The 20113-nt window shown below is 45.0% G+C and overlaps 1 protein-coding gene across 10 annotated transcripts in view; it reads left to right on the top strand.

Annotated features, from left to right (window-relative positions):
- DHDDS (dehydrodolichyl diphosphate synthase subunit) overlaps window positions 1–20113 on the top strand; it is a 38912-nt gene continuing 18799 nt past the window's right edge. For 2 of the 10 annotated variants that reach the window (XM_009000700.5, XM_035308258.3), the window contains exons 1-6: window positions 1–195; window positions 571–688; window positions 5342–5458; window positions 10453–10595; window positions 14364–14480; window positions 15606–15707. In XM_009000700.5, coding sequence (XP_008998948.1) covers window positions 626–688; window positions 5342–5458; window positions 10453–10595; window positions 14364–14480; window positions 15606–15707 — 542 coding nt within the window. In that variant the 5' untranslated portion in view covers window positions 1–195; window positions 571–625. The remainder of the gene's footprint in view (window positions 196–570; window positions 689–5341; window positions 5459–10452; window positions 10596–14363; window positions 14481–15605; window positions 15708–20113) is intronic. The other 8 variants (XM_009000702.5, XM_035308259.3, XM_009000701.5 and 5 more) reach the window with 4 other exon arrangements.

Raw genomic sequence — 20113 nt, forward strand, 5'->3', positions numbered from 1 at the left:
GTGAGGAAGTGCCGGCCCACTAAAGCAGTGAGGACGCGCCTAGCGGAGCGAATCAGGTGCGGGTGAACTGAAGGGGTGAACGAAAGGAGAGGGTGACTGAGCGCGGGGCAGCTGCGGGAGAAGCAAAAGGACGACAGAGGGAATAATCAGGAGACCACTGAGGCGTGAAGTAGCAGGGGTGCGATAACTGAAGGGGTCAGTAGCTGGGAGCGCAGAGTGGAAACAGCTTGGGGGAAGATGGAGAAGGAAGAAATGGGGAATGATCAAGAAGATGTGGTCACCATGATATGGCAGGAAACCGACTTAGATGTTCAGAAGAAGTCAGTGCAGATACTGAGGAAATGGGAATGGGAACAAGTCCGCAAAGCCAGGAGAACCGAGAAAAGGCTTTTGCCCTCCAAAGGTCTCATTGACTTATAAAACTCTGAGTGGTAAAAGATTAGAGGCTTAGACCAGTGCCTTTGGATTCTGATGCTGACTGCTCTCCACAGTCCAGCTGATTCCCCAGAAGTCAGTTACAGCTCTTTACAAACCTTGGTGTCTTCTTATTTTCTTTCTTGTTTATCCAAGATTACCTGGCTGGTGTTTGGTTGTTCCGGGGTGATCTTGTGACTGGAAAAGAACTATGTCATGGATCAAGGAAGGAGAGCTGTCACTCTGGGAGCGGTTCTGTGCCAACATCATAAAGGTGAGCAATGGCCCGGAGCACCAGTTGGTCTTATATCAAAACCCGTTATTAAGGTTGAGCAATTCATGATTTTAAGTGGAATTTAGCAAGGAAACCGAAGAGTCTTAGAATGGTAACTTCCAGGTCTACATTTCTGGTAGACTTTTGTCCTAAGTCTGACGTTTTCAGGAAGCCGAGGCCTCTCAATATCATTGGGCAGCCTATACTGCTAAATTTTTCTTATAGAGAATTGAAATTTGTTTCCCTGGAACTTGGATCCATTATCCCTTGTACTTTCCTCTGGATTTAAATAAGTTAATCTTTGATTTATTCTTAGATCTGGCAACAGAGCAATGGCTAAGAGTGGGCCTGGTTGCTTATGCCTGTAATCCCAGAAATTTAGGAGGCCAAAGTGGGCAGATTATTTGAGCTCAGGAGTCGAGACCACCCTGGGCAACATGGTCAAACCCCGATTCTACAAGTAATACAAAAATTAGCCGGGCTTGGTGACATGCACCTGTGGTCCTAGCTACTTGGAGGGTTGAAGTGGGAGAATTTCTTGAGCTCAGGTCAAAGCTGCAGTGAGTCATGATTTCGTCACTGCACTTCAACCTGGGTGACAGAATGAGACCCTGTCTCAAAAAAAAAAGAAGTTTGGGCTCTAGAGTCAGACAAACATGAATGAAAGTCCTGTTCTTCTTTTTATTTTGAGACAGTCTTGCTCTGTCACCCAGGTTGGAGTGCAATGGTGCAATCTTGGCTCACTGCAACCTTCACCTCACAGGTTCAAGCAATTCTCTTGCCTTAGCCACCCAAGTAGCTGGAGTTACAAGTGTGTTCTACCACATATGGCTAATTATTATATTTTTAGTAGAGATGGGGTTTCACCTTGTTGGCCAGGCTGGTCTTGAACTCCTGACCTCAGGTGATCTACATATCTCAGCCTCACAAAGTGCTGGGATTACAGGCCAGAGCCACTGCACCTTGCCTGAAAGTCCTGTTCTATCATTTAGTAACCATGTGAATTTAACGATTTTAGAATTGTTATGAGAATTAAATGAGACATTAATATAAAGCACTTAGCAAAATGTCTAGCAGTTCTTAATTATTAGTAGGGTTGTCTTTCAGCCATTTGAAGACTATGATCTCCCCTCTTCCCCAAATCTTCCCTCAGCTTTTTCTCTAGGAATCACAGCAATATTATATCTGCCCAAGACAGGTTTGAGATTGGGGCCAGTCAGCTTGGTTTTGTTTTTCAGCCACAGGCTGTCAAGCAGCAGGTAGTAATGAATTAATGAGTCAGTAACTTTTATACAAGCCCCACACATGCTCACACACAAATGCCAAGTGATCTCAATTAGTCGAGGGAATGGGAAGTATCTCCTTGGGGAACCACTGCAGTGGTATGTTTGGAAGAACAAGCTGCATAACTTGAATGGATTTTGGGGGACAGAAAAGCAGTCAGGGAAGAGCCCACTCAGGTAAGGAAAAAAAAATAGGCCATGGAGTCCGTTTTTGCTATGGTAGACAACTCACAGCTGCTCCAAGCCAAATAAGGGTTTTGTTTTTTGCTTTTTTTTTTGAGATGAAGTCTCACTTTGTCGCCCAGGCTGGAGTGCAGTGGCGTGATCTTGGCTCACTGCAACCTTCGCCTCCCAGGTTCAAGCAGTTCTCCTGCCTCAGCCTCCTGAGTAGCTGGGACTATAGGGGCATGGCACCACACCCGGCTAATTTTTGTACTTTTAGTAGAGACCGGGTTTCACCTTATTGGTCAGGCTGGTCTTGAACTGATCTCATGATCCACCTGCCTTGGCCTCCCAAAGTGCTGGGATTACAGGCCTGAGCCACCACACCTGGCCGAGTTTTGTTTGTTTTGTTTTTTTTTAGATGGAGTCTTACTCTGTTGCGCAGGCTGGAGTGCAGTGGTGTGATCCTGGCTCACTGCAACTTCCGCCTCCTGGATTCAAGTGATTCTCCCACCTCAGACTCCCCGAGTAGCTGAGATTATAGGCGTGTGCCACCACGCCCAACTAATTTTTTTTTTTTTTTTGTATTCTTACTAGAGTCAGGGTTTCACCATGTTGGCCAGGCTGGTCTCAAACTCCTGGCCTCAAGTAATCTACCCACCTTAGCCTCCCAAAGTGCTGGGATTACAGGTGTCAGTCACCACGCCTGGCTCCAAGTAAGTTTTGTTTGGCTCACAAAGTCTTCTGTTTGCGTCAAAAAACAAAATTTTTATAAAAATCCTGATGTTTGGTTTTCTGGCAAAATCAGCATATCCAACAATATTGGACCCCAGGTCCTGTGTGTCAGCAGTTGGCTAGAGATCAGGAATGAGTGCCTTTTTTTTTGAGACAGAGTTTGTCTCTGTTGCCCAGGCTGGAGTGCAGTGGCGTGATCTCAGCTCACTGCAACCTCTGCCTCCTGGGTTTAAGCCATTCTCCTACCTCAGCCTCCTGAGTAGCTGGGATTACAGGCTCCCACCACCACTCCCGGCTAATTTGTGTGTGTGTGTTTTGTTTTGTTTTGTTTGAGATGGAGTCTTGCTCTGTCACCCAGGCTGGAGTGCAGTGGCCTGATCTCGGCTCACTGCAACCTCTGCCTTCCAGGTTCAAGCAGTTCTCCTGCCTCAGCTTCCCAGGTAGTTGGGATTGCAGGAATCCGCCACCACGCCTGTCTAATTTTTATATTTTTAGTAGAGATAGGGTTTCACCATCTTCGCCAGGCTGGTGTCAAACTCCTGACCTCGTGATCTGCCCTCCTTGGTCTCCCTAAGTGCTGAGATTACAGGCGTGAGCCCCCACACATGGCCCTAATTTTCACACTTTTAGTAGAGACAGGGCTTCAACCTGTTTGCCAGGCTGGTCCTGAACTCCTGACCTCAAGTGATCTGCCTGCCTTGTCCTCCCAAAGTGCTGGGATTACAGGGATGAGCCACTGCACCCAGCCCTATGAGTGCCTTTTTTTCTGTAGAAGGCACCATCTTCATTTGACTCTATCCATCAGTATTTTTCCTGGCCAGGCATCATGGCTCACACCTGTAATCCCAGCACTTTGGGAGGCCAAGTTGAGCGGATCTCTTGAGGCCAGAAGTTCAAGAGCAGCCTGGCCAACATGGTGAGACCCCTGTCTCTACAAAAAATAAAAAAATCAGCTGGGTGTGATACATTCCTGTAGTCCCAACTACTTGGGAGATTGAAGTGGGAGGATCTTTCTCATTCCAAAAGGTGGAGGTTGCAAATGAGCCAAGATCATGCCACCATGCTTCATCCAGCTTGGGTAACAGAGTAAGACCCTGTCTCAAGGAGAAAGAAAAAAAATCATTTTCCCTTTGCTCCTAGTTGGAGACTAATTAAACGAAGCCTGTAGTTAAGAGCATATGTTTAACTCTGGAAGCAGATCAACATCAGTTTGAATCCCCATTTGCCTCTTCTTAACTGTGTGATTAATGCAAGTCACTAAAACTCTCTGAGCCTGTTTTTCCACCTGTAAAATGAAGATAATACTATTTGCTTTATAGACCTGTATGATATAGACCTGTATAAGATGAAGTATAAGAAGCCCAGCATAGGCCAGGTGCGGTGGCTCACGCCTATAATCCCAGCACTTTGGGAGGCCGAGGCGGGTGGATCACGAGGTCAAGAGATCGAGACCATCCCAGTCAACAAGGTGAAACCCCGTCTCTACTAAAAATAAAAAAATTAGCTGGGCATGGTGGCACGCACCTGTAGTCCCAGCTACTCGGGAGGCTGAGGCAGGAAAATTGCTTGAACCAAGGAGACGGAGGTTGCGGTGAGCCGAGATCGCGACGTTGCACTCCGGCCTGGGTAACAAGAGTGAACCTCCGTCCCAAAAAAAAAAAAAGAAGCCCAGCATAGTATTTGGCATGTAGTAAGTGCTCAGTAAACATGTAAATAAAAATAAATAGGCCAGTTGTGGTGGCTCATGCCTGTAATCCCAGCACTATGGGAGACTGATAAAGAGTATTGCTTGAGCCCAGGAGTTCGAGACTTGGGCAACATAGGGAGATCCCATCTCTCTTTTTTTTTTTTTTGAGACAGAATCTCGCTCTGTCACCGAGGCTGGAGAGGTTGGAGTGCAGTGTGGCGCAATCTTGGCTCACTGCAACCTCTGCCTCTGGGGTTTAATCGATTCTCCTCCCTCAGCCTCCTGAGTAGCTAGGACTATAGACACACACTACCATGCCTGGCTAATTTTTGTAATTTTAGTAGAGACAGGGTTTTACCATGTTAGCCAGAATGGTCTCGATATCCTGACCCATGATCCACCCACCTTGGCCTCCCAAAGTGCTGGGATTACAGGCCTGAGCCACCATGCCCAGCTGACCCCATCTCTTAAAAAAGAAAAAAGGCTCAGTAGGTGTGTGGTGGCCTGTGCTGGTAATCCTGGCTACTCAGCAGGAGGCAGAGGTGGGAGGATCACTTGATCCCAGGAGGCCAAGGCTATAGTCTGGGTGACTGAGTGCTGCCTCAAAATAAATAAATAAATAAGTAAACTTTAATATCTTTTTACTGAGCTCAAAGCACAAAGTACCCAATTTCCTTCGTCAGGGCTTTCATCACATAGCCCAAACCTGTCACCTTGGGATGTAGTGTCTTCCTTTATCCCTGAAGAATATGAGACCTGTTCATCATTTGTCTTCATATTCCACAGGCAGGCCCAGTGCCAAAACACATTGCATTCATAATGGATGGGAACCGTCGCTATGCCAAGAAGTGCCAGGTGGAGCGGCAGGAAGGCCACTCACAGGGCTTCAACAAGCTAGCTGAGGTGGGTGTGTATGGCAGAGCCCAAAATGAACAGTCTGTGGAGAGATGGATTATAGCTAGAAAACCAGGCCCTGAGTTTGCTGTGGTTGAAGAGTGTTTTTTTATATCAGTCTCTGTGTTTTATTGTTTTCTTGCTAGCTGTACCTCTCATCTTGACGTTGGCCAGACATGGTTGTTCATGCCTGTAATCTAGGCACTTTGGGAAGCCAAGGCAGGAGGATTGCTTGAGCCCAGGGATTCAGGACAAGCCTGGGCAACATAGTCAGACCTCGTCTCTACAAAAAATTTAAAAACTAACCAGACTTGATGGTGCACACCTGTACCCCAAGCTATTCAGGAGGCTGAGGTGGGAGGACTACCTGAGCCCAGGGAGCTTGAGGCTACAGTGAACAGAGATTGTGCTACTGCACTCCAGCCTGGGTGACAGAGTGACACTGTCTCAAGAAAAAAAAATGACATTAACAAAGAAGTAATTATTCAGTGAATTACCGTAAAATACTAAAAATAAGAACAAAATTGCCTCTTACTATTTTAATAAATCAATAGTTTATATTCTATACCTCATCCAATCCTTATTTTATGTTCTACATGACTTAACATTGATAAAATTGCATCTATATCTTCAGTAACCTTGTTTTTACTTATCATTTTGGTTTGGTTTGTATTTTTTTTGTTTGGTTGGGTTTTTTGTTTGTTTGTTTGTTTGTTTGAGACGGAGTTTTGCTCTTGTTACCCAGGCTGGAGTGCAATGGCGTGATCTCGGCTCACCACAACCTCTGCCTCCTGGGTTCAGGCAATTCTCCTGCCTCAGCCTCCTGAGTAACTGGGATTACAGGCACATGCCATCGTGCCCAGCTAATTTTTTGTATTTTTAGTAGAGACAAGGTTTCACCATGTTGACCAGGATGGTCTCAATCTCTTGACCGCGTGATCCACCCGCCTCGGCCTCCCAAAGTGCTGGGATTACAGGCTTGAGCCACCGCGCCTGGCCTTGGTTGGTTTTTTTTTTTTTTTGAGACAGAGTCTTGCTCTGTCACCCAGGCAGGAGTATAGTGACATGATCTCTGCTCACTGCAACCTCTGCCTCCCGGGTTCAAGCGATTCTCTGCCTCAGTCTCCTGAGTAGCTGAGATTGCAGGCGCCCACCACCACATCCGGCTAATTTTCTTGTATATTTAGTAGACATGGAGTTTCACCATGTTGGCCAGGCTGGTCTCGAACTCCTGATCTCAGGTGATCCACCAGCGCAGCTTCCCAAAGTGCTGTGATTACAGGCAGGAGCCACTGCATCCAGCCAACATTTGGGGAAGTATTATTTTTTCTTTTGAGATGGAATTTCACTCTTGTTGCCCAGGCTGGAGTGTAATGATTGCCATCTCGGCTCACCTCAACCTTCACCTCCGGGGTTCAAGCAGTTCTCCTGCCTCAGCCTCCTGAGTAGCTGGGATTACAGGGATGCCCCACCACACCCGGCTAATTTTGTATTTTTAGTAGAGAAGAGGTTTCTCTATGTTGGTCAGGCTGGTCTTGAACTGCCAACCTCAAGTGATCCACGTGCCTTTGCCTCCCAAAGTGCTAGGATTGCAGGCGTGAGCCCCCTCACCTGGCCTGGAGAAGTCTTTTTCAAAGTGTATATATAAGCTTTCTAACTGTATGTTTTAATGACTGTAGAACATTTTATCAAGAGGATCTGATATAAATTTAACTGCTCCACTATTACTTAACATTATAATAAGCATTATAAATAGTACTGTTTCAGCCTGGGGCAACATGGTGAGATCCTGTTTCTACAAAAAAAAAAAAAAAGTTAGGCAAGCCCAGTGGTACATGCCTGTGGTTCCAGCTACTTACTGAGGTGGAAGGGTCACTTGAGCCCTGGAGGTTGAGGCTATAGTGAACTCTTTCATGTCACTGCACTCCAACCTGGTGACAGAGCAAGACCCTGTCTATTTAAAAAAAAAAAAGTACTCTCTTTGGATAAATTCTTAGAAGTGACATTTCTGGATGATCATTGGGTGACTACTCATTCTGCTTTGCCAAAGCTGAAGGATTTCTTAGGACTCAGGCCTTTTAGTGCTAAAACTGGGGAAAGCGCCAGGCAAACCAGTTCATCACTCTGCACTGAGGTCATGAACGTTTTATGGTGTAATGCATATTTTAAATTAGAAAACATTAAGTTTAACAAAAGAATGGAATACGACAATCTTGGTGAAACTTTTAAGAAGAATGGGAATGTGGTCTGTAGTTCACAGGTCCCAGTGTCCTAGCACAGAGACACAGCTTGATGCCAGGGCAGTGATTATGTTTTTCCTTTAGTGAGTGGCAGTGGGGTTCTCACCAGCACCCTGTAAAAGTCTTTACATTTGTTGACTCTGGCTTCTCTTTTTAACTGAGGAGTTTTGCGTAATGCTTAGGAGCTTAAGCTCTGGAGTCACTTAGAACTCATTGGCAGCCCTGCTCTGCCGCTGTCTGGCTTTGTGAACTGCAGCGAGTTATGTAGCTTTCCTTTGCCTCAGTTTCTTCGTCTATAAAATGGGGTTGCCAGTCTCTATCTGAGTAGATTATTTGAAGGTAAATAAAAGGCACAATGAAAAACATGTAGCATAGTCCCTGACATAAAGTGCTCAAAAAATTGAAATTTGTTATTAGCAACTATATTGACTGATGTCAGTGGTGGATTCCAACCCAGATGTGCCATCCACGGTAGCTGCCTTGAAAGGTCTTTTAGGGCCTGAGGCTACTCAAGTGTCAGGCTCTCACTGGTAATTTTCCTAAGATGACAGTGGAGTTGTTTGCTTATATGTTTGTTAAGAGGTTGTAGCTGTTCAGCTTTGTTTCTTCTGTTCTGTTTGAATGTCTTCTTTTGTCTATGTTTAACCTCCAGCTCCCCATCTCTCAACACTGTTCTCCACCTTTAGTGGTACAGGACTAGAGCAGCCCCAGAGGACTCCATTTAAGTCTAAGTTTCATTTCTTTTTCTTTGTTTGTTTTGTTTTTGTTTTTTATTTGAGACAAAGTCTCATTTTGTTGCCTAGGCTGGAGTGCAATGATGCGATCTTGGCTCACTGCAACCTCCGCCTTCCAGGTTCACATAATTCTCCTGCCTTAGCCTCCGAGTAGCTGGGATTACAGGCATGCCCCACTGTACCAGGCAGTATTTTTAGTAGAAATGGGGTTTCACCATGTTGGCCAGGCTGGTCTTGAACTCCCAACCTCAGGTAGTCTGCCCGCCTTGGCCTCTCAAAGTGCTAGGATTATACACGTGACCTACCACAGCCAGCCAGTTTTATTTCTTCTTGAGTTTTAATTTCTTTTTTTTTTTTTTTTTTTCGAGATGGAGTCTTGCTCTGTAGCCCAGGCTGGAGTGCAGTGGCGCAATCTTGGCTTACTGCAACCTCTGCCTCCTGGGTCCCAGTTCAAGCAATTCTCCTACCTTAGCTTCCCAAGTAGCTAGGATTACAGGCATGAGTCACCACGCCCAGCTAATTTTGTTTTTTTTTAGTAGCAATAGGGTTTCACCATGTTGGCCAGTCTGGTCTTGAACTCCTGACCTCGTGATCCGCCCACCTCAGCCTCCCAAAGTTCCGGGATTATAGGCATGAGCCAGTGCACCCAGCCGAAATGCACAGATTTTAAGTTTTGGCAATTGCATTTATTTATCCAACCCACAACCCTATCAAGATACAGGACATTTCCAGCCAGGTGCAGTGGTTCACACCTGTAATCCCAGCACTTGGGAGGCTGAGGCAGACAGATCACCTGAGGTCAGGAATTTGAGACCAGCATGGCGAAACCCTGTCTCTACTAAGAATACAAAAAGTTAGCCAGGTGTGGCGGCACATGCCTATGGTCCCAGGTAGTCCGGAGGCTGAAACAGGAGAATCACTTGAACCCGGGAGGCTGAGGTTGCGGTGAGCCCAGATTGTGCTACTGCACTCCAGCCTAGGTGACAAAGGGAGACTCCAGCTCAGAAAACACACACACATACACACACACGTATATATACATACACACACATGTATATATACATACACACACGTATATATACACACACACAATTTGTATATATACATACACACACACAATTTGTATATATACATACACACACGTATATATACATACACACACATATATATACATACACACACACACACACACACACACACATACATATGTATACGTAGGACATTTCCATCTCTCCAAAAGGTGCCCCTTCTCAATCAACTTCTGTTCCACCTCCTCCTTTTCCTCCTTAGGCAACTATCGTTCTGATTTCTGTAACTATAAATTCATTTTTTCCTGTTCTTGAACTCCATATAATAGAATCAGACAGCTGAGTTGAGGATTTTTGACATATTCTTCAACTCTGAGCCTGTTTTATCATCTGTAAAGTAAGCATGAAAACAATAGTGTCATTTTAAAGTGGTTGTTCAAAGAATCAAATGAAATTATGTGAAAACTCTTTGCAGACTAGTAAATGCTATACAGCTGTCCAGTTGTTGCTTTTATTCTTTTAACTCATCAGCCTCTCAATCTACCAGAATAATGAAGTTATGCTGTGAGTAATAACACCTTGTGTTTGTATATTGTCCCTTAGCCACCTTGTAAGGGATGGATTGTGATCCCATGTTACAGGTAAGGAGACTTAAACCCAGAGAGATGAAATGATTTGATTATAGTCACATAGCAAGTGCATGATGGAATCAGGGACTAGAACCTAGTTGTTTACCCTCTCAGTGCAGAGTTCTTTCTTATAATGCACAATGCCATCAACATTCACTAAGATCACATTTTTCAGTTTCTTCAGTGGTGGTTTTCTGCTAATTTGATTCATTAATTCTGATATAAACATTGGTGTTATCCTAGCTTTACCCAGCTTTGGGGAAGAGAAACGTCTGTCTCCCATCTCCGACTCTGAGTCAGGACCAAAAAGTATCTCTTATTTCCCTTCCCAATCTTCCTTGTATCCTAGCTCCTTGCCTTCTCCCCTCTCAGACTCTGCGGTGGTGTTTGAACCTGGGCATCCTAGAGGTGACGGTCTACGCATTCAGCATTGAGAACTTCAAACGATCCAAGAGTGAGGTAGATGGGCTTATGGATCTGGCCCGGCAGAAGTTCAGCCGCTTGATGGAAGAACAGTAAGATGCTATCATAAGGGAGAGCATATTTTTCCACCATCCCCAGCCTTATCCTAACCCTTGAAAGTCTTATCTGAGGCTTACTTAAGGGACTCCCAACTCTGTTTAATGTTAATTAGCTATCTTGGGTGGCAAATATCAGAAACACAAGGTAGTCTTTATTTCTTCCTTTTATTTTTAAAATAAAAAAGGGGGCATTTATTTGAGGATATTGAGGTTTATCACATGATTCAAGAACAATACAGCTGGCCTCAAGCAAAACTGAGACCAGGAATTAAAATCCACTAGGTAGAACCTCTGTATACATTTACTTCTAATTCTCTCTGCAGACCAGCTTTCTCTGCTTCAAAAGAGCAGTCCAGAATCAACAAAATCCCTTAATTGGGATCCCTAAATTCTATCAGATTTCTACCCTAGAGCCAATAAACTATGGCCAATGGAGTAGAATGAAAGAAAACATCAAGGAAGTCATTTTCTGCTGCACAGTGACAGCTAAAAGGCTACTGTACTCCCCCTGCATAGTCTATTGGGAGGGAAAGGATGATGCATAAGAGACATTTATGGAGAAGTGTCACTACCATTCTTAGCTGTAAGTTTAGGCTTAACTTAGGGAATAAAGCTAGAGGGGGCAAAGAGGAAATTCAGTAGAGACTGCTTGCTTCAAAGTATAGAGCCCTTGCCAGCCAGAATTGCCCCAGAAGTCTTAGTAACAACTGTTGTGTGGCCATCTCCTACCTATACCAGGAAGATGAGAGAACAGTGAGCCTAGAACTCTAGTGAAGATGAGCCTAGAAGAGTGGGTTGTAGGGAGGGTAGCCAGGCTTCCTTTTGTCTATGTTAGGATGGTGAGACTCTGGGCTACAGACATTGCTCCCTGGTCCCCAGCAGAGCCTGTGTGTTACAGCTAAGAAGCTGGGGATGGAGGCATGGGGGCACATCCCACATGTTCAGATTCCTCTATACTGCCCACTAATCTTAACTTTGTAAAGTCCTTAATATATACCAGGGCTTGAGCCTAAAATATATTCTCACTCATCCTATAGTCACGTTTTCCCATGACAAAGATATTAGCCCATTTTTTAGAGAGAATGAAAGTAAAAACCAAAGAAGTTAAGGCATATGTCCTGAGTCACACAGCTGTCAGACAGGCAGAGCCAACATGCACACCTGGATCTTTCTGACTCCAGAGCTGAGCTATTGTCTACTACGCTGTGCTCTGAGAGACAGGCCATCTTAAATTCCTGCAAGATCAAAATGCATGGCAGTAGAGATGCTAATGAGATTGCTCTGATCAGCCAGTAGCAGAGAAAATGGTCTTTATTTATCATGAAGTCCTGGCCAAAGCAAGAAGAAACCTCAGAGGTGCTTTTCCATTAATGTGCCACAGAACCCCAACGGTCTGAGGAGGTGTAGAAAGAACCTAGTGGGAGAGGGGTAGAGGGTGCTGAGTTGCATTTACGTATTTTATGTATTGGGCTTCTGTGTAGAATTTGATTTGAAGAGCCGGGCGCGGTGGCTCAAGCCTGTAATCCCAGCACTTAGGGAGGCCGAGACGGGTGGATCACGAGGTCGAGAGATCGAGACCATCCTGGTCAACATGGTGAAACCCCGTCTCTACTAAAAATATAAAAAATTAGCTGGGCCTGGTGGTGCGTGCCTGTAATCCCAGCTACTCGGGAGGCTGAGGCAGGAGAATTGCCTGAACCCAGGAGGCGGAGGTTGTGGTGAGCCGAGATCGCGCCATTACACTCCAGCCTGGGTAACAAGAGCGAAACTCTGTCTCAAAAAAAAAAAGAATTTGATTTGAAGAAAGCTTCTTTGGCTAAAAGAAAAGTGGGAAACCACTGGCCTGATTCTGTTTCATCAGTTGGAAAACTAAACCCTGGCAAAGAGAAGAGATTGAGCAGGTGGCTCATGCCTGTAATCCCAGCACTTTGGGAGGCCAACAAGGGCAGATTGCTTGAGTCCAGGAGTTTGCTTGAGTCCAGCATGGCCAGCATGGTGAAATCTCATCTCTACAAAAAAATTAACTGGGCATGGTGGCACATGCCTGTAGTCCCAGCTACATGGGAGGCTGAAGTGAGAGGATCACTTGAGCCTGGGGAGGTTGAGGCTGCAATGAGCTGTGATTGAACCACTTCAATCACAAACCACTCCATCCTGGAGTATAGTGGGGTCTCACAACAGAGTGAGACCCTGTCTCAGAAAAAATAAATTAGTTAAAATAAAAACAAGTAAGTTAAAATTAAAATTTTAAAAGAGGAAAGACAAGGACTTACACATGGTCACACATCAACCTAGTGGGAGAGCTATGCCACAAGCTAGCTGGAGGAGCTGAATCAAGTTCTTCTAGTATTCTTCCTTCTATTAAGCTCCCATTTTCCAAACATGAAGCATTCAGTTTCTGCATAGCATTTCCAGGTGAGAGAAGCTGGTTGAATTCATTCTTACTGTATGCAGAGTTTGGGAGTTATTGCATGGAAGCAATATAATGTCATAATTAAGAAGACAAGCTCTGGAGGCTGACTCCCTAGGTGCAAATTCTGGTTCTCCATTCATCAGCTCTCTGAACATATTAACCTCCCTGTGCCTCAGTTTACTCATCTGTAAAAGGGGAATAATCATGGTATGTATCTCAGAGGTTAGTGTAAGGATCGAATGTGTTGGTACATATAAAGCACTTAGACCAGTAGCTGGCATTTAGTAAACATAGAATGTTAGCTGTCACCATTATCATACTTCACTAGAACATAACAAAAGTAACCAGTAATACAGCTCCTTTCCTTAAGGAGTTTATTCACTTCTCAAATGGGACAGACTTTAAAGACACATAAAATGCAGCTTCCCAACAAGGACACGTGAGGTCGTGTGATGCATAGTCAAGAGTTTGGGTTCTTGCTGGACATGGTGGCTGACACCTGTAATCCTAGCACTTTGGGAGGCTCAGGCAGGAAGATCTCTTGAGGCCAGGAGTTTCAGACCACCTTGGGTAACATAGTGAGACCCGATCTTTACAAAAAATATAAAAATTAGCTGGGCATGGTGGTGCATGCCTTTAGTCTCAGCTACTTGGGAGGCTGAGGCAGGAGGATTACTTGAGCCCAGGATTTGTAAGTTACATTGAACCATGAGTATACCACTGCACTCCAGCCTGAGTGAGACTGAGACCCTGTCTCCAGAAAAGGAAAAAAAAAAAAGAGTATGGGGCTGGGTATGCTGCCTCTCGCCTGTATTCTCAGAACTTTGGGAAGCCGAGGCAGGCAGATCACTTGAGGTCAAGAGTTCAAGACCAGAACATAGTGAAAACCTGTCTCTACTAAAAATATGAAAATTAGCCAGGCATGGTAGTGGGCACCTGTAATCCCAGCTACTTAGGAGGCTGAGATGGGAAGATCACTTGAACTTGGGAGGCAGAGGTTGCAGTGAGTGAAATCACGCCAGTGGACTCCAGCCTGGGGAACAGAGCAAGACTGTCTCAAAAAAAAACCCAAAAACTTTGGGTTCTCAAATCAGACAGGCTGGGTTTCAGTCCTGCCAGAGCACTTGATGGCTGTATGACATTGGGCAGTCCCTAGCTGACTGTTCTGTCTGAGCCTCAGCACTGAAGTAAGCTTCTTTGAGAGTTGTTGAGTGAAATAATACATGTAGAACAGTGTCTGATACACAGGAAAGCACTCAAAAAACTTGTGATCAGTTATTACCTAAGCAGCTTGCTCACTGCAGCTCAGCAGGGGCTCTATCTCAACACTGCCTCTTTTCCTTCATCAGGGAGAAACTGCAGAAGCATGGGGTGTGTATCCGGGTCCTGGGTGATCTGCACTTGTTACCCTTGGATCTCCAGGAGCTGATTGCACAAGCTGTACAGGCCACGAAAAACTATAACAAGTAAGTTCTCAGATTTTCCTCTAGGGACCTGTTTCAATCTTTAACCCCCTGCTGGCTTTAGGGAGAGATCCTGGGCCTTCCTTGGTCTCTACTGGTACAATGGGCAATGAGAGTAGGTTGAGCAGCTTAGAAACTTTCCCCTTCTGTCTGCAGGGCACACCAGACATGATTCTGCAATAGCATATTATATGTGTATATACTGACATACACACATAGTTTCCCTTTCTTTTCTGTGCCCATCCCCCACCAAATAAATATGTGTGTTTTTGCTTGACAGGGGATAGGGTCGGAATACAGCAGTTCTCATCCTTGTCTCTGAAGACATCCTTCAAGAAATTCTTTTTCTGTTCCACTCCTTTAACCTATGGATAGGATGACCTTGGGAGGTCATATAGATGCACAGGGGAAATAGAGTTCAATAATCCAAACTCTATGATGTGAGGCTTTGAAATATAACGTGCGTTTTGGCAGTGGACTTGTTTTACATCAAATCTCCTTCCTATTTTCCTTTGTTTGTGCCAGTATCACAGTGGAGTCTTCCTCTGAAAGCCAGTGTACAGTAGAAGGGAAGAAGGTTAGGAGGGCAATAGGAGCCATTTAGTGGCCGGGCACGGTGGCTCACACCTATAATCCTAGCAGTTTGGGAGACCGAGGCAGGTGGATTACCCGAGGTCAGGAGTTCGAGACCAGCCTGGCCAACATGGTGAAACTCCGTCTCTACTAAACATACAAAAATTAGTCAGGTGTGGTGGTGTGCGCCTGTAATGCCAGCTACTTGGGAGGCTGAGGCAGGAGAATCACTTGAACCCAGGAGGCGGAGATTGCAGTGACCTGGGATCATACCATTGCACTTCAGCCTGGTGACAAGAGCAAAAGTCTGTCTCAAAAAAAAAAAGGAGCCATTTAGTATTTGTCTTATTATAAAATTAGTAACATGTTTATTCTAAGAAAACCTGGAAACCACAAAAAACTCCTCTAATTTCACCTTTCAGAGGGGTCCACGGTTAACATTCAGTGTGTATCTGTTTTTCTAGGGAAAGGCTGGAAGTGCTGCTCTATAATCAGTGACTTCAGTCATCAGTCCCTGTCCCCCTTTGATAAATTATTCTCTTCTTACCTCCTCAGGTGTTTCCTGAATGTCTGTTTTGCATACACATCCCGTCATGAGATCAGCAATGCCGTGAGAGAGATGGCCTGGGGCGTGGAGCAAGGCCTGTTGGATCCCAGGTATACTGAATCATTTTGCATAGTAACTGATAAGGAAAACAGGCCTGGCCAGCATGGCAGCTCACACCTGTAATTCCAGCACACTGGGCCGCTAAGGTAGGCAGACCACTTCAAGCAGGCCAGGAGTTCAAGACCAGCCTGGCCAACATGATGAAACCCCATCTCTTTTAAAACAGGCTGTACCAAGCCATAAAACCCCTCTTTGCCATGTACTTGGCCAGAGGTCTGATTAGGGGAGCATGTGGATTTAGGCAGATCTCTCAAATTTAGAGATTAGGATTGGCTTATTACAACTTGCTTCAAACAAGAGTTCACTACACACTAAGAAACCCCAGAGAAACAGCAAAGCAGGTGACAAAGCCATGTTATTATTCCTTTACAAATTCTACCCTCCTGACCCTTTGGTAGTATTTTTTCAAGAATGACTTTTCATGAATGCACTTTGTTGGGGCTAGAGTTATTAGGTCTCTCATGTTATCGTTTCACACAAGATTCAGGTGTTTTTCTTTTTTCTTTTTTTTGAGACGGGTTCTCTCTCTGTCGCCCAGGCTGGAGTGCAATGGTGCAGTCTCGGCTCACTGTAACCTCCTTCTCCCAGGTTCAAGCAATTCTTCTGCCTCAGCCTCCCTAATAGCTACGATTACAGGCATCTGCCACCATGCCCGGCTAATTTTTGTATTTTTAGTGGAAACAGGATTTCACTATGTTAGCCGAGCTGGTCTCAAACTCCTGACCTTAGGTGATCTACCCTACCCACCTCAGCCTCCCAAAATGCCAGAATACAGGCATAAGCCACCACACCCAACCCAAAAAGAAAATTATTAATTGTTGTCAACATTGTAGAATCCTAATTAGAGCTGGAGGGACTATAGAAGCCATTTAAATATTTGGTCCCTCTCATGTTATTATTCATGTAACTTTTAGTAATATTTGTAAACCAGTAGCAATAGTAAAATAATAGTAGCAAAAAATAACCCAGGAGATGTATTATGTTCTGTATTTCATTAAGTCATTAACCTTATATCTGAGAGATTGAAGGCTGTTATCCATTTTGTAGATGAGAAAACTGAGCTCAGCATTGAAGTGACTTGCCCAAGGTCACTCTACTAGTAAATGCCAGAGCTGGGACTCATAACTAAGCCTGTTTGATTTTAGAGTTCTTATCCTTTACCTCTATTATGTGGGATCTTCAGAACCAGGAATTTTTCTGGTTCCCTTCCCAATTCGATTGTCCTAGGAAACTCGGATCTCAGTTCACTGCAACCTCCACATCCTGGGCTCAAGCATTTCTTCTGCCTCGGCCTCCTGAGTTTACAGCTGGGATTACAGGACGTGCTACCATGCCTGGCTAATTTGGTGGCATGAGCCACCGTGCCTGGCCACTTGATTAATTTTTGTTTTTTGAGGCTCACTCTGTTACCAAGGCTGGAGTGCAATAGGGTGATAGCACACTGCAACTTCTGCCTCCCAGATTCAAGTGATTCTTGTGCCTCAGTCTCCTGAGTAGCTGGGATTATAGGCTTGTACCACCATGCTGGGCTAATTTTTGTACATTTAGTAGAGATGAGGTTTCACCATGTTTGCCAGGCTGGTCTTGAACTCCTGACCTCAAGTGATCCACCTGCTTCAGCCTTCCAAAGTGCTGGGATTACAGGTATGAGCCACTGCACCTGGCCTCTTAATTCAAATTTTTTTTTTTTTTTTTTTTTGCCAATCAGTTTGAGCTTTATGAGGTTGCTCAGGTTAGCCTTGAACTGATGACCTCGCCTTCGCGAGCGCCATGACCTCCGGTGGGAGCCACTTTGGACCCCAATTCAAATATTTTTTAAGTGTGAACTATAGGTAGGCAAATTGCTGTACACAGAAGATAAAAATACATATTTCCTGCCTCGTGGAGCGCTGGTAAATGAAACAAATGTTAATCAAGATTATACAAGTTAGCATGAAATTCTAATGATGACAATTGCTGTAAAGGCAGTGGTGCATGGTACAACAAGAATTTTTCTTTCGGTATTTTCTTTTTGTTTTTTGTTTTGTTTTGAGACAGTGCCCCACTTTGTCATCCAGGCTGCAGTGCAGTGGTGTGATCTCAGCTCACTGTAACCACCACCTCTCAGGTTCTAGTGATTCTCCTGCCTCAGCCTCCCTAGTAGCTGGGATTACAGGGAGCCACCACCATGCCTAGCTAAATTTTGTATTTTTTAGTTGAGATGGGATTTCACCATCTTGGCCAGGCTGGTCTTAAACTCCTGACCTCAAATGACCCGCCCATCTTGGCCTCCCATAGTGCTGGGATTATAGGCATGAGCCATCTCAACCGACCCTTGTGTTTGCTTTCTTATCCTACTTGCAAGCTAAATAAGAATTTATAAGAAGAAGAATGGACCTGGTAGGGAAGCCTCCCTGAGAAAATGGTAAATGACCTAAGGAGGAAGAATAAGCAATAACCAGGGAAACAGGCAGGAGAGTGAGGAGCTACTTAGTTGCTGAATGGCTGTTGGAAGAATTTAAGAGGAGAATACCTGGAAGGCAGCTTGGATTATGGTGGTGGTGTTAGAATGGTGCTGGTAGTGGTGCTGACGTAGTAGACTACATGAAGAATTACGAAGTAGTGGCCTGGCACGGTGGCTCATGCCTGTAATCCCAGCACTTTGGGAGGCTGAGGCTGGCAGATCATCTGAGGTCAGGAGTTTGAGACCAGCCTGGCCAACATGGTGAAACCCCGTCTTGACTAAAAATACAAATATCAGCCACCTTTGGTGGCAGACGCCTGTAATCTCAGCTACTTGGAGGCTGAGGCAGGAGAATTGCTTGAATCCGGGAGGTGGAGGTTGCAGTGAGCCAAGATCACACCACTGTACTTCAGCCTGGATGACAGAGTAAGACTTCATCTAAAAAGAAAAAGGGTTATGAAGTAGCTAAAATCAACAGGATTTAATGGACTGACTCTGGGGAAAGAATGTCTCAAGGGTGTCTTCTGGGTTTTAGACTTGTATTACTGTGGATAGTGGTGTCCTTCACCATGTTAGGTAACCCTGGGAGAGAATCAGTTTAAGGAAAGGGGTCAGGAGTTTGGTTTTGGATATCCTGTACGTGTTGAACAGAGATGTCAGGTCAACAGTTTAGAGAGGAGTTGGTATGAAGATGCCAGCGTGGAAGCCATCTGTGTGTAAGACAACTGGAGCAAAGAGGGCATGAGAAAGCTAGGGAGAGTCTGTCTATCTGTTTATCTATTTAGAGACAGGGTCTCATGCTATCTCTCGGGCTGGAGTGCAGTGGGGCAATCGAACTCACTGCAGCCTGGAACTCCTGGACTCAAAGGAGCCTCTCAAGTAGCCAGTACTACAGGCGTGCACCATCTCACCCAGCTAACTTTTTATATTTATTTTTTGTTAAAACAGAGTCTTTGTTGCCCAGGCTGATCTTGAACTCCTGGTCTCAAGTGGTCTTCCTGCCCTGGCCTCCCAAAGTGCTGAGATTACAGGTGTGAGCCACTCTGCCCTGCCTACTCAGGAGAGTCTAGAGTGAGAAGAGAGAGCCTAGGATGGCGTTTCTGAGGATCTCTACCCTTTAGTGGCTGGGTATAGGAGAATAAGCTTTAAAGGCAAAACAAAACAAAATAAACAAAAAAGCAGAAAGAAAACCAGGGCAGCCAGCATTACATAAGCCATGAAAAAGAGGAAGTTTTGTTTTTTGTTTTTTGTTTTTTAATAGAGATGGGGTTTCTCCATGTTGGTCAGACTGGTCTCAAACTCCCGACCTCAGGTGATCCACCCACCTCAGCCTCCCAAAATGCTGGGATTTCATGCATGAGCCACCATGCCTGGCCAAAAAGAGGGAGTTTGTTGGTGCACGTTGGTAACGGGTAGGGCATCCATGGAAGCAGTGGTGTGAAATGCTGTAGAGAGGTCAGTTAAGATGTAGAGTGAAGGCCGGGCGCGGTGGCTCACGCCTGTAATCCCAGCACTTTGGGAGGCCATGGCAGGTGGATCACGAGGTCAAGAGATCGAGACCATCCTGGTCAACATGGTGAAACCCCGTCTCTACTAAAAATACAAAAAATTAGCTGGGCATGGTGGCACGTGCCTGTAATCCCAGCTACTCAGGAGGCTGAGGCAGGAGAATTGCCTGAACCCAGGAGGCAGAGGTTGCAGTGAGCCGAGATCGCGCCATTGCACTCCAGCTTGGGTAACAAGAGCGAAACTCCGTCACAAAAAAAAAAAAAAAGATGTAGAGTGAAAATTAGCTGTTGGGAAAACAATTAAGAGACTGGTTAAGTTGTCAGAGGTAGGGAGCAGATAAGAGGATAAGATAAAAAAGAAATATAGAAATAGAAGCATGTTTTTGATAATTTTTAAATTCTTAGTTTGGAGGCAGTTTCATAGTTCATTATATTTTTGTGCTTT

The sequence above is a fragment of the Callithrix jacchus genome, chromosome 7, assembly GCF_049354715.1.
Source record: "Callithrix jacchus isolate 240 chromosome 7, calJac240_pri, whole genome shotgun sequence".
NCBI lineage: Eukaryota > Metazoa > Chordata > Mammalia > Primates > Cebidae > Callithrix > Callithrix jacchus.